The sequence below is a fragment of the Sceloporus undulatus genome, chromosome 2 (assembly GCF_019175285.1).
Source record: "Sceloporus undulatus isolate JIND9_A2432 ecotype Alabama chromosome 2, SceUnd_v1.1, whole genome shotgun sequence".
Taxonomy (NCBI): Eukaryota; Metazoa; Chordata; class Lepidosauria; order Squamata; family Phrynosomatidae; genus Sceloporus; species Sceloporus undulatus.
In genome coordinates, this window is record NC_056523.1 from 5,832,506 (window position 1) to 5,845,879 (window position 13,374).

General features: G+C 47.2%; 2 protein-coding genes across 3 annotated transcripts in view; both read right to left on the bottom strand.

The window, feature by feature from the left end:
* Positions 1–812: 812 nt before the first annotated feature.
* On the bottom strand, positions 813–8,724 carry LOC121924287 (H-2 class I histocompatibility antigen, Q9 alpha chain-like). Of its 2 annotated transcripts, none has more exons than XM_042455618.1 (4): positions 8,605–8,724; positions 5,171–5,437; positions 3,072–3,347; positions 813–1,440 (listed from the first exon to the last, which is right to left on the bottom strand). In XM_042455618.1, the coding sequence occupies exons 1-4, from the start codon at positions 8,678–8,680 to the stop codon at positions 1,124–1,126; spliced, it is 936 nt and encodes a 311-aa protein (XP_042311552.1). In that variant the 5' UTR covers positions 8,681–8,724; the 3' UTR covers positions 813–1,123. The 2 variants fall into 2 exon arrangements, with proteins under 2 accessions (XP_042311552.1, XP_042311553.1); XM_042455619.1 differs by lacking the exon at positions 813–1,440 and adding an exon at positions 1,990–2,955.
* Positions 8,725–9,360: 636 nt separating this feature from the next.
* The window catches only part of LOC121924283 (major histocompatibility complex class I-related gene protein-like), a 20,517-nt gene continuing 16,503 nt past the window's right edge, over positions 9,361–13,374 (bottom strand). Inside the window, exon 8 of the mRNA XM_042455609.1 lies at positions 9,361–9,871. Within this exon, the coding sequence (XP_042311543.1) occupies positions 9,756–9,871 (116 nt within the window). The 3' untranslated portion in view covers positions 9,361–9,755. The remainder of the gene's footprint in view (positions 9,872–13,374) is intronic.

Sequence of the window (13,374 nt, forward strand, 5' to 3'; positions counted from 1 at the left end):
TAAAATAGGTTGAACTTCTTTGGGCTGCAAATTGGTTTTAATTAATTAGCTAATTAATTAATATTAATATTAATTCTGTCCTCCTCTTCGTCTCCCAGGCCCCCTCCTCAGGAGAAAGCCAAGCAGCGGAGAAGCTTGAGGGGGGAGTGTTTGCCCCTTTTCTGCCTCTGCCACCTGGCCTTCTCAGGAAACAGCCTTGCAAGGCTAGTGTTTGCTTGTCCTTGGGAAACAGATTGACTAAACCCCAGTAAATAACAAGATCCCACTGTAATTCTTTAAACTCCCAATTAGAGGTAGAAAAGAAGAGGCCATGCACACTCTCTAGGGGAGGACACAGCAAAGATGTGAAGCCATTAGAGAAAAAGCCCTGGAGAATGGATTCCTCAGGTTCAGAGTCATTCCTGGTGAATCTAAAGCAGCTTATCATCTATGTTCTGTGATTACAGCCTTGCTATGTAAACTGCTGTATGGGACAAACTTCCACAAGACCCCCACCCCCTCCCCACATTTCTACTGGTGCTGCAACTAATGGGAAGAAACTGAAACTTCAGAGAAGTTTGAGACAAAACTGGATAAAAGACAATAAGTATGAATATCTTTCTGCTATTAAGGAGAAGAATCTTGCATCCCTCCAGATTCTTTCAGATGCTGCTATGCTATAGCTCCTTGCAGCCCTAGTCAGTACAGCCTCTGGGGAGTAAAGTTAGGATTTGCCATTTAACAATACCTGGAGGCCCTCTTGAAAAAACTCCTTCACATTGCAGGCTTCACAAAAACAATTTAATTTAAAAGAGAGCCCAAATGTGTGTGTGTGTGTGTGTGTCTATTGTTTCAGGTCATGTTCATGCAATCCAAAGGCAGCTATAAAATGTATTTTTACTTCCTCACTTCTGTCAAACACTGAGCCTATATTTCCAAGGGTTATTTTTCCAGCTCCTTTATCAAACATCAAACTATCCCATTCCCTGAGCCTCCAGCAGTCTCCTGCTTTGAACACCCAAACATGTTCATGGTCCTGTGGAGTTTTTGCCTGTGAAAGTGGCTGCAGGAGAGGGCTCACCTCCCAGAATCCTCCCTTTATGATTAAAATTCACATCCCAGTATCCTTCCGACCACCAAGAATTCATTCTTTTTCCCATTCCAATCTCTCACCACCAGGCTCTTCCAAGGCCAAGACTAGAGGTTCTGGCAGGCTGGCATGATCCACATGACACCGGTAGAGGTTCCTCTCTTTGGGGTCAATCTCAATGCTGAGCCAGATGTGGTACGTCCCATCGGAGTTGGGAGCAATGTTCCTACGGAAGGTCTCATGTTCCAAGATTTCCTCTCCCTTCCTCCAGGTGGCTTCGATCTCTTTGGGGTAAAATCCATGGGCCTGGCAGATGAAGACTTCTTGGCCATCCCCAACTGCCTGGCATGTGACCTTCCCCACAGGGGGCTCTGGAAGAAAAGAGTAAATTCTGCATCAAGACATCCATCAGAATCTTCAGAAGTGGCAGGAAGAGGGACCTATTTGGACAGAGGGGCCTCATCTTTAGGGATGTGATGATCGTTCATTAAAGTTCAGTAACTGGGGGATAAGACAGGGCTCAGCCCCCAATTTTGTGACTATTTAGGGTGGGATGAGACACCTTTGCTGTCCAGAAATGGGAGAAGTGGAGGGAGAGAGAGAGAAAGGGACACCTTCCTTCACCACAGAAGCAAGTGCTACAGAGTAAGAATGCAGTTTTCATTCAATATCAGCCCATCTGAGCTTTGAGATCTTCAGGAGAGGCTCTTCTCTTTGTCCTATGCCTTCTCAGGCTCAGACTCCTTCTTTGGAGGTCTTTAAGCAGAGGCTGGATGGCCATCTGTCGGGGATGTTTTGATAGAGATTTCCTGCACGGCAGGGGGTTGGACTGGATGGCCCTTGTGGTCTCTTCCAACTCTATGATTTATGATTCTATGATTTGGGGAGGAAATTAAAAAGGAGGCTTCTTGGAGGCTGCTCCCAGGCTGTGGAACTCCAAGTAAAAACATTCCTATTCCTTCAGGTTTTTCAGAATTTGACTGTGGTGTGTTTTTAATGGTGTGCTGTGCTTTTTTGTCAGTTGGTATATAATATTTCTAATTGAATATTAGTGGTTTTAAACTTTACAAATTGTTTTAATAGTTTTTAAAGGCAGCTTTTATCCATTTTATTTTTCTGTATAACTTTTACATAAGTTGCACTGTTTTTAGAAAGTTGTAAGCTGCTTTTAAGTCGCATAGGAAACAGTCAGGATATAAACAAAATAATAAATAAAATTGGGGGGACAGAATTCACATACATAATTCACACACAAACACACCCCTACCTGCACTTTTCAATGGTCCAGCCTACTAAAACCTTTAACTACATTTTTGGTACTGATTTTCAATGTGAGGGAGGGGGAATTTATCCTCACCCAAAAAACGACAAAGATATAAACTCTCTCACTCCACTATGTGAGCTTTGCACTTACTTGTACAAGAGAAACATAAATGTTTGTCTTACTTTTTTCTTCATTTAGAACCCACTGCTGCCCCCCTTTTAAGAAAAACTGAATGCAACTCTGGAAAAGAGTGAACTAATTTTCTTTGAAAAATGTAGCTTCCCTTTCTGGTTTCTGCTGAGCTCTGGAGTAGTTTGCTCTCAAGTAGAATATACCTAAACATTCCTGGGCTGGATGTAACTTTGTGGTTGCTTGTTTTTGTATGCTTTCAAGTCATTTCCAACTTATCCCAATTCTAGGACAAACCTATCATGTAAGATTTGTTCAAAAGGAGGGAGGGTTGTCGTTGCCTTTCTCTGTGGCTGAGAGAGTGTCACTCGCCAAAGTTCACCTAGTAGGTTTCCGTGGCTGAGACAGAATCCAAAACCTGGTTTCCAGAATCGTACTTCAACCACTACATTATGCTCAGGTCCCAGGCCTTTGTCTGGAAATTGGATGATTTCTGATTGAGAAAAAAAAAAAGCCAAGGAGAGTATATGTGGTGAAGAAAGGTGTTGAGAATAAGGGTCAATCCAGCCTGGCAGGATCCCTCCCCATTTTGCCACCCACAACACTCACGTATCCTCAGCAGCATCTCCTTCCCATAGTCCAGGAATTTCTGCAGCCACTCAATGCAGTCCTCTTCCAGGTAGACCTTGGAGCTCTCGGCAATGGCAGGTTCAGCCTCCCACTCCTTCTTGGTGGTCTGGGCTGGCACATCGGCTGCTGTCCAGGTGAGGGTCTCCAGGTCCAAGCTGATGAAGTCCCTCCCGTCGTAGGCGTACTGCAAATGCCCTCCCTTGCTCCCATCTTTCCTCAGCTCACAGCTGGACATCTCCTGCCAGGTATGAAACCCTAAAAGAGACCCACACAAGGTGAGGGTGGGGGTCCCCTAAGCAGAGCTGTGGGGACAGCCTCTCCCTGCCACACACCAAACCCCACAAAACAGAGACAGGCAGAATTTTTCTTTTAGGCCTCATTCCCAATACCTTTTAAATTGGATCATGAATCAGTTTGAACCGTTTCAAACAACCCTGGTTCCCATTTAATCTGAATTGCTGAAGTGATTCCGAGAAGGGGGGGCCATGCTCTAGACTCATTTAACCCACGTCTTTTGATGCAGATTTTTTCCACTTCTTTTTCGACAAATCAATTCTGCACATGTGTGAACTACATGTGGATTGGAATTAATTTAGCTCCAACAGGGCTAGCCTGAAGATAGAGGCTCCTCCCTCCATAACTGTCATCCTTCAGCTTGGGAGGGAGAAAATAGACTGGCCCAGCTCCATCAGGGCTAGCCTGAAGAAGCAGAGCCCTCCCTCCAGTCCATCTGCCTTGGTCCAGGCCTCAGAGGGAGAGAAGAATGCTGGACCTGATCCCTTCCCCCCCTCACCATTCCCTTCTCCTTTTGTGTCGGGTCTTTTAGACTGTAAACCTGAGGGCAGGGAACCGTCTATTATCCCCTCTGTTGTAAGCCGCCCGGATTCCCAGTGATTGGGTGGCATATAAATAAATATGATGATGATGATGATTATTATTATTATTATTACGTATTATTAATTTAAATTTGCTATTTGATTTGACTGAGTGGAGTGGGTCCATTTTGAATTAATTCAGGCATGAATGTGAACCACAAGTGGATTATTTTGGAGGGGAAAATGAGATAGGGGCAAATGTACTGGGAACCACGCTTCGCTGTCATAGAATCATAGAGTTGGAAGAGACCACAACGGCCATCCAGTCCAACCCCCTGACATGCAGGAAATCACAATCAAAGCATCCCCGACAGATGGCCATCCAGCCTCTGTTTGAAGACCTCTGATTCGAATCGCACTGATTTCTCTGTAAATGGGAATGGGGTCTTATTTTACCTCTGACTGACTGACAAGAGGCAGAGACAGAGGACATCAAAAAAGCCTGAATCGTTACTGAAGAATAAAAGCAATTAAATGTTTTATCCTGTTTTTTGTGCAAGATTTGTCCAAAAGAGGGTTTGTCTTTGCCTTCCTTTGAGGCTGAGAGAGTGGGACTTGCCAAAATTCATCCAGTTATCAACACCTCCACCCCATCACTTCATCCAGCCAAATACGCATAAGACATGTCAGGCTGGCATGCCCAATCCCAGGTCAGGGCCAGGATCAGGGCTGTTTTTCCATTTACCAACCTGGCATTTAGCAGCTGCATTTTCATACCAGAGGGCCGGTGGCCAAGGCCATGTAGAAAGGGACAGTTCAAGGGCACCCATTTGCAGGGACAGTTTGGGGGCAACCAAGTCAGTTCTTTTCATGCCCCATTCATCTTTAAAGCTGCTCTCTGCTCTCTCAGTTCTAAAACCTCTTACACCTTCCCTCACTATGGATTTTCTCTTAAGGTGGACTTTAATCTTCCTTCTCTAGGGAGCATGTGAATATGGGTGTGAGGAAAAGTAAGCATTTCTCTTCTCCTCCACTATCCTCTCTAATATGAAGATGTTCTTCTTCATCTCTCTGCTGGAATGTGAAGGGAGATATCTGTTCCACTCCATTCCCTGCACTGCCTCCAGAGTCACCACTTTAATGGAGGGTTTCTTTTTTAATCAGAAAGGGTACCTCTCTGCAACTACTGGTCCTCACTTCTTGTCCAGAGACATATATTGGTGGAGCGATGAATCTGCTATGGCCCTCTCAGCCTCCACTCACCTTCGCTCTGGTTGTAGCGCTTTTTTAAGGTTACCATGTCCCCTCTGAATTCAGCCTCTTTGCCTCGCATGATTTGGGTTTGTGCATCCCAGTACTGTGCATCTGCCTTCTCCATCCAGGCCACTCGTCTTCGGACTCTCCTGGAGTTGCTGTCATACTGACAAATAACCTGGTCATCCACATAGCCAACAGAGATGAACTGGGGCAACCCCTGGCCAGGCTCTGACACAGAGGTACAGAAATGGCGCAGAGAATGTGAGGAGGAGCCTGGGAAAAAATCATACAGAGTTTTAAAGTTGGGCCCCCTAAAACTAAGAATCTGTCTCCAAGCCAAAACCATTCCAAGATCCTGCCCCCCACCCCTGGTGTCAATCCCCTCCCCAACCCAAGATGTGACTCAGTGCCTAAGAATGAAGGGCTGGGAGGGCTCTATCCATCCGTGAAGGAGGAAAAGTGGAAGAAATAGGCAAAGAGTGCAAGAAACGTGGCCTTTCAAACAGGAGAACAAACTAGAGTGGGAGAAATAAGGAAGACAAACTGGCATCCGGAACTGAGAGAATTAGGAAAGGGGACATTTTTGGGAAGAACACAACAGTGGCACCTTCACACATCCCTCCACCACCCATGGCACTTCTCTGCAGCCTACTCACACTAGCCGTTGTGGGGGAAGTAGGGGTGGTGACAGTGAATTTCAACGAAAACAACTTCCTTTTAAAAAGCACTTTTAAAATAGAACAATATTTAAGCTAGTGGTCGTAACATCAGACTTCATTTTGCTATTTAATTATCTGATTTAGCCTATATTAGTGTAGTTCTACACAACAGTGCAAACGCCCCCCACCCAAAAAACCTGGTTCAAACAAAAAACCTGTTTGTTTGTTTGTTTGTTTTTGGGTTAAAAGGTTTGGCAGGAATGTGGGGAAAGGCCTCCTAGGTGGCTGCTCCCAGATTTTGGAACTCCCTCCCTAGCGGCCTTCAAAAGTGTCAACTCCTGAAATTGTTTAACATGTTCCATGTCCAGATTTTGACAGCTAAAATAATTGCTTAGACACTAAAGCTATCCTGGGAATGCAGTGGGTTTACAACTCATGAGCAGTTGGCTATGGAGAAGTTGTCAGCCATGTATGTGCCAACATATTTGAATGCTAACCAGAAACAAAGTCAAACAGATACCCCCAAGTCGATTCTGCAGCATTTGGAGAAATCTGGGTATAATTTTTTGGAACAACTAGTCACTGCTGAAGAAACATGATTACATCACTATGATCCGGAGAACAAACAACAGCCCTTGCAGTGGCAGTGTTCAGGTTCTCCATGGCCAAAAAATGCAAGACTCAAAGGTCAGAAGGAAAGGTCATGGCCACAGTTTTTTGGGATTTTGATGACTCCAGAAAGGCCTAACAGTTAATACAGAATACTACTCTAACTTGCTGTGTCAATTAAAGGACGTATTGAAGGGAAAAAAGGGAAGGGAAGCTGTGGAAAGGTTTTCTCTTTTTGCTGCACAATGTACTAGCTCACAAGGTTGGAAAGACGATGGATGTTTTGAAGAAGTTGGAATCTGAGTACATAGACCATCCACCCTACTCACTACATCTTGCTCTATCTGACTATTCCGTTTCCGGCATCAGATTTATTGGGAGGGGGAAGGATTAAAGAAACATGAGAAACTATGTGCCATTTCCAAATCTTTATCATACCAGTCATCCTTCTCTGGACAAGTTCCAGCTTGTCCACATCCTTCTTGAACTGTGGTATCTAGGAATGGACACACTGAGGCCTAACCAAAGCAGAACAGAGCAACGCTATCGCTAGCCCTCCATCTGGATATTAGACTCCTATTGATTAAACCTAGAATTCCATTAGCGTTTTGGCTGCTGCATCACCTTGTAGGCTCATCTTTAGTTAGGGATCTTCTAAGACTACTAGGGCCAGTACAGACTGACCCAAAGGTTGCCCACCGCAGCAGCCGGAAGCTGGTTCAAAAAGAGGCAGCAAAATGCTACTCCTTTTTGTGCTGGAGAAAGGGTGGCTTTTCCACCATGGCGCTCCTGCAACATGCAGCATCTAAATGCCATGCCGCCAGAGAGCCAAAAAGCTGCCCCCGTGTGGGCAGCAGAGTGGTATAAAGCTGGCTTCGGGGTGTGCATCATGCATACACCACAACCCCATGCTGCCAGGAAGGAGGCATATTGTCTGTACCGGCCCCTAGATCCTTTTCATATGGGTTAATCACCTTATATTTGGGCATTTTGTTTTTCCTCCCTAGATACAGTTGTTAACCTGTAAGAAACTGCAGGCAAAGAGATTCCAGCTCAATATTAGAAATTCTATGACTGTATGAAGACAATTGTGAAGTTTGAAGTTTTGATTTTAAAAAAAAATTCTGGGGCCTCTCCTTTCTCCTCCGACTGAGGTTCCCCCCACTCCCAATATCTCTTAAGGCATTTTAAGCAGATGGATGCCAAAGCCCCTTTCTGCCTGAAGGTAGGTGTTTCGGGAGCAACTGGTATCACACACCCCCTTAGGGTGGTATCTGGTGTGATCTGCAACCCCCAGTGAGGCCACTACCCCAGGGCCCTCCCAGGTATTTTCAGGGAATCACAGAGTTGGAAGAGACCCCAAGGGCCATCCAGTCCAACCCCATTCTGCCATGCAGGAACTCTCAGTCAAAGCATCCTCAATAGATGGCCATCCAGCCTCTGCTTAAAGACCTCCAGGGATGGAGATTCCACTACTCTCCATTGAAGGAGTGTGTTCTACTGTTGCACAGCCCTTACTCTCAGGAGGTTCTTCCTAATGTTGAGTTAGAATCTCTTTTCCTGCAGTTTGCATCCATTGTTCCTGGTCCTGTTCTCTGGAGCAGCAGAAAATAAGCTTTTTCCATCCTCAATATGACATCCTTCAAATATTTAAACTGGGCTATCAGATCACCTCTCAACCTTCTCTTCTCCAGGCTGAACATCCCCAGCTCCCTAAGTCCTTCCTCATAGGGCTTCATGGTTTCCAGACCTTTCACCATTTTAGTTGCCCTCCTTTGGACACATGGCTCCAGCTTCTCCACATCCTTTTTGAATTGTGGTGCCCAGAACTGGACACAATATTCCAGGTGGGGCCTGACCAGAGCAGAATAGAGTGGCACTATGACTTCTCTTGATCTAGACACTATACTTCTATTGGTGCAGAATGGGGCTGGATTGGGGGGCACCTGGGATCCCTTCCAACTCTATGGTTCTATGAAATCCCCCCTAAGGAGGACCCCAAGTGCCCCTCCCTCCCTCCCCCTTTAAAAAGGCCACTCAAAATATTTTGTCTCCTGATCTGAAAATACCCCAAACCCCTCTTCCTCCTCCTCCTCCTCCTCCCTCCCTCCCTAACAAAGGAAAAGGCGAGCAGAAATAGCAACAACAGCAACAGCAACAGGAGCCACTGACCCTGGGCTGCCTGAGTTGGAGGGCCCCCCAGAAGCAGGAGGGCAGCTACTCCCAAAAGGGGCCCAAAGGGGAGCATCTAACTGGGACAACATCCGACTCCCAGGCAGCTTCTCTTCCCACGAAACTAAAGGAAGAGGAGGGGAGCAAGGAAGACCCTGGCTGACCTAGTAGGCGGACAGAGCCGGGATTGGATAGAAGGAAAACACTCAACCAATAGAGAGGAAGGGATTTAATGACGTCAGTGGTTGCTAGGTGGATCGCCAGGCGCTAAGTGAGAAAGTTGGAAAACGAAAGCGAAAGGGGTTCCTCCCCAATTGGTGTGTTTCGTAAGCCGCCTGGAGTAAGGCCTTGAAAGTCCCTGGGTGACCCGGGGAGCCTCCTTTTCCAGGACCTGCCCTCCATTTCAACCTTCTCTCCAGGAGGCATTCCAAAATGTCCCCCATTTTGAGCAGGACTAAGGTCCAAAACACACACTGCAGAAATAATCCAGTTTGAGGCCGCTTTAGCTGCAATGGATCGGTGCCAGGGAATCCTGGGAACTGTAGTTTGTGGTGGCACCACCAGAGCTCTCTGGCAGAGTAGGCTCAATGCCTCACAGAACTACAGTTCCCAGAATCCCTTGGCACTGAGCCACAGAGGCAGTTAAAGTGGCCTCAAACTGGGTTATTTCTGCATTTTGAGCATCACTAAGAAACAGAGATTTATATTTCTATGAGGTTTTTTAGCTTTGATTTTCTGTCCATGAGGAATTCCGCAAATGTCCTCCATTTTGAGCATCACCAAGAAGCATGGATTTCTGTTTCTCTGAGGGTTTTCAGCTTTAGATTTGATAACATCCTCCATTTCTTCTTGCGTGTCCTACGTACTTGTCTGGTTCCTCTGGCAGGAGAGCCTGGGACTGAGTAACTTCAGTGTGGAATTTGCAATGTGACATAACTTTAAACAGGCCTTCCAGTGTTTTGAATCATTCGGGGCTTTCTCCTCCCAACAAGGCTTTGAATCTGTCAGGTGCCAAGAATGGAAGAACCTGTTTTCCCCAGAGGGACACGCGGCCCGAGCCATTTGGTGTTTGTGCTGTGTACCTTCTTCAGTCAGGTCCTCTTGTACTTTATGGCAATCCTATTCCCCAGGGTTTTCTTGCCAAGATTTGCTCAGAGATCTGCCCTGGTTTTTCCTCTGAGACCGAGAGAGTGTGACTTTCCCCAAGGACACCCAGGAGGGGAGTCGAAGGGGGGAATGGGATCAAGTCCAGCCGACACTGCCAGTCCTTTTAACAAGAACAATAAAAAAGGACATTATAAATAAATACACTCGTCCCTCCACATTCGCTGGGGTTAGGGGCACAGGACCCCTGTGAATGTGGAAAAACCGCAAATAACAAAAAACCACTATGTTTCTACCAGAGAGAACGCCTCTCTAGGAACCTCTAGGTCCTCCAGGGCAACATCTGCCAGACATTGACCATAGAGTTGCACTGGAGGAGCTACAAAGGCCTAGAGGAGTGTTCTCTCTAGGAATCTCTAGGTCTTTCAGGGAGGCTTTTGGTTAACGTCGACCATAGAATTGTGCAGGTGGAGGACCCAGACATTCCTAGAGAGAACATACATGAATAATCACGTCCACAAAAGTCAAAGCTGCAAATGTGGAGGGACAAGTGTACAGTCGGCTCTTCTTATGCGTGGATTGTTTATACACGGATTCAAGCATCCACAGTTTGAAAATGTTCAAAAAAAGTATAAATTTCAAATATCAAACCTTGATTTTCCAATTTTTATAAAGGACACCATTTTGCTTTGCCATTATATTTAATGGGACTTGAGCATCCATGGATTTTGTTATCCACGGGGGATCTTGGAACCAAACCCCGGCAGTGGATAACAAGGGTCCACTGCATTTATTTATAATGTTCTTTTTTCTCTCCCTCTGGGCCCCCAGTTGGAATGGAGAGGGCTTTTCATCTGTCTCTGGGGCTAGACAGGGTTCACGCCCATCAATTCTCAGGTGTAGGAGTCATACAACAAAGGAAGGTGGCAAAGTCTCCTTGGGAGATATGATAGATCCTTTTTCAAGGCTACTATGGCACACTTTTGATAAACAGACAGAAAAAGGGATGAGCCAAATTTTTGCACTTGGCTCCTATTGACCAGCTCAGCATATGGTAACAGCAGCAGATTTAAACATTGGAAGACATCAAAGACTGCATCCGAGGATGTTGGTGTTCCTTCCTCCTGTCTTCACTCTTTCTGTGTCCAATCCTGCTCTTCATACTACATTTTCTGCATACAGATTTTCATTTTGCATTAGAATCTTAAGTTCTCCCAATAGGAGCCAAGTGGACCACTGTCTCCTAATGGAAAGACAATCAAAGACTGCATCCGAAGATGGTGGTGTCCTTTCCTCATGTCGGCGTCACCGATCTGTGTCCAGCATGCGTCGCATATAACAGTGGCCGGCATACAGAGTGGCAGTTTGCAGGAGAACTGAGGGCCCCAAGAGGACCCAGTGGACCACGGCTCCTAGGAGAGACCCGGACCCGTGGGTTCTCGGCCCGGGGGCGGGAAAGTGGTTCACAGCGTACGGGTCAATCGAGCGTGGGCAGGGGCGCGGGGGGGCAACCATCGGCGGCTGCCGGGCCCAGGAGCGGGGGGTGCCTCAGCGCGGTGGGGGGCCCCCCGTCGAGGCGCTGGAGACCACGAGCCCGGGCAAGGGGTGGGGGGGCGCCTACAAGACTGTAAGGCCAAGGATACCCAACGGTACCGGGCCACCCCCTAAGCGGTCGCCAGAGCGGAGCACAAGGGCACCTGGGGAAAACAGCGGGCGCCCACGGAAGGCACCAGGGGCGGCGGAAGCTCAATGGCCCAAGACAAGGCGGCGCGTGTTGGCCCCTCATCCTAGCCCACCCGTCCACGACTCCTGGGCGAGTGCGTCGACAGCGCGAGCATCCGCCGGCCCAAGAAGCCCCAGGCTCGGGGGCAGTTGCGACTCCCTGGGGCATGAGCCCCCAGAGACAGACTACAAGCCAATCAGGTAGATGTTTCGCGATAAGAGCGCAACGCCTCCATGTAGCGCAGCTCGCCGCAAAGACACTGGGCCAGACCCTATGGGACTCACAACTAACTACTGTAACCGTCCGCTTGGCAGGGGCTTCCCTCCTCATCTCCGAACCCTTATTCTGTTCATCAGTCACCGGCATGCATTATGGTCACGCGCGCGGCCGTTATGAGAAGGTCTCCCATCTTGGCCTCTCTTCCACTGCTCCCTTTTTACTTTGCCGCATCAGGTAACAAACTTTTTGCTACTCACCTTGTAAAGCCTGCAGGGCTTGGCCTCTGTCTTTTATCTAACTGAATCGTCTCGCTCCCTACATCCCTCTACTCGCACTCTCCTTTCTGGGAGCCACGTTATCCTCTCTCTCAACCGCAGGATCTTCGCTGCCCGTCCCGGATCCGTTCCCTCTCTCATCTTGCTGCCCCTCATTCCCTTTCCTGGAACTCTTCGTTCCTCTGCATCCAATGGCTCATCACTTCCCGAACCATCTTTAAGGCTGAGCTAAGAACCATGATGTGATAGGGAAGAACGTTCTCAGGAATTGGTTATTGTCCTGCATGGCTGTGCTGACAATGATGTTGATGGTGATGTGATCTTGCTTTTATATGGGTGTTTTTATAATTTGTCTTTTCTTTTCTACATGGTAATTTAAATCTATTTCTCTATTTAATATGGTGTAGTGTACATTTGGGTGCACGGGTTAACGAAAATAATTCCGTTCCGCTGGCCGCTTTCGTAACCCGAGAACGCTTCGTAAGCCGAAACCCCCTTAGGCCTAAATGGGGGAAAAAGCCGCGGCTCTGCCGCGGCATTCCCATTCAACTCTCTCGCGGCTTTTTTTGTCTTCCCCCGAAACAACTTTCTTCCACCCGAGAACGCATAACTCCCTATGGGATTTTTTTCGTATCCCAAAAATTCGTAACCCTGGGTTATGTTTCTAGCCGAGTTACCACTTTATCTTAGAGTGTACGGCTTGGGCAGGCTTTTATTACTCGCTGAATTTACCGACTTTGTAAGCGCTGGTGTATAATTACAGCACGTAGAAATAGTTTAATAATAATAATAATAAGTGCAAATATGGCTCAAGGGACCTAGGGAATTTCAGGGCAGTGCCTCCTCGCAGATGCTCTCAAAGCTTTTCAGCATGCACACAAGTCTGTTCCAGCTTCTAACAACATGCATTTTTGGTTCGCAGCTGAAGTTGGCAGAAGGGGGTGGTTGCTGTTGGATGGTGTTTCAACCAGCAGAGGCTTTGGCTGATGTATTGGCAAATTGCCTAAAAAGCGGAGGAGCGGAGGTAAGAGCGACAGAGAACTGCGTACGGAAGTCCGGAGCGCAAGAGGCCGCAACACGCGGTTGGGAAAGGGATGTAGGGCGCAAAACACGGGAGACGCAGAGGGCCCACCCAGGTGAGATATTAAGCAGAGGCCAATGGGTGTGTGGGGGTGTGTGTATGAATTTGGTGGTAGAAGTTTAGAACGAGTATGACGGGAAGGGCACGAAGAGAAAAAATAGGGCCACCACAAGAACGAATGCCCGTCTGTTGAAAAAACAGCCAAAAGCGTGGGCTGTCCAGTGTGGTCTGCCCCACACAACGAACCATTATGGGGGGGTAGATGTTGGTAGATGGGTATGAGTGTTTAAAGGAAATTTTATCAACCATCTCACAATATATTTTACATATACAATATACAATACATATATCTAGATCCCTCCCCCTAC

Excerpts from the sequence above, each read along its gene's own strand:
- LOC121924287 (XM_042455618.1), bottom strand. The coding sequence starts at position 8,680 with ATGCTCCCCTTTGGGCCCCTTTTGGGAGTAGCTGCCCTCCTGCTTCTG. Across the intron at positions 5,438-8,604 it reads TCCAACTCAGGCAGCCCAGG|GCTCCTCCTCACATTCTCTG; the intron begins GTCAGTGGCTCC and ends ATTTTTTCCCAG. Across the intron at positions 3,348-5,170 it reads GCGCTACAACCAGAGCGAAG|GGTTTCATACCTGGCAGGAG; the intron begins GTGAGTGGAGGC and ends GGTCTCTTTTAG.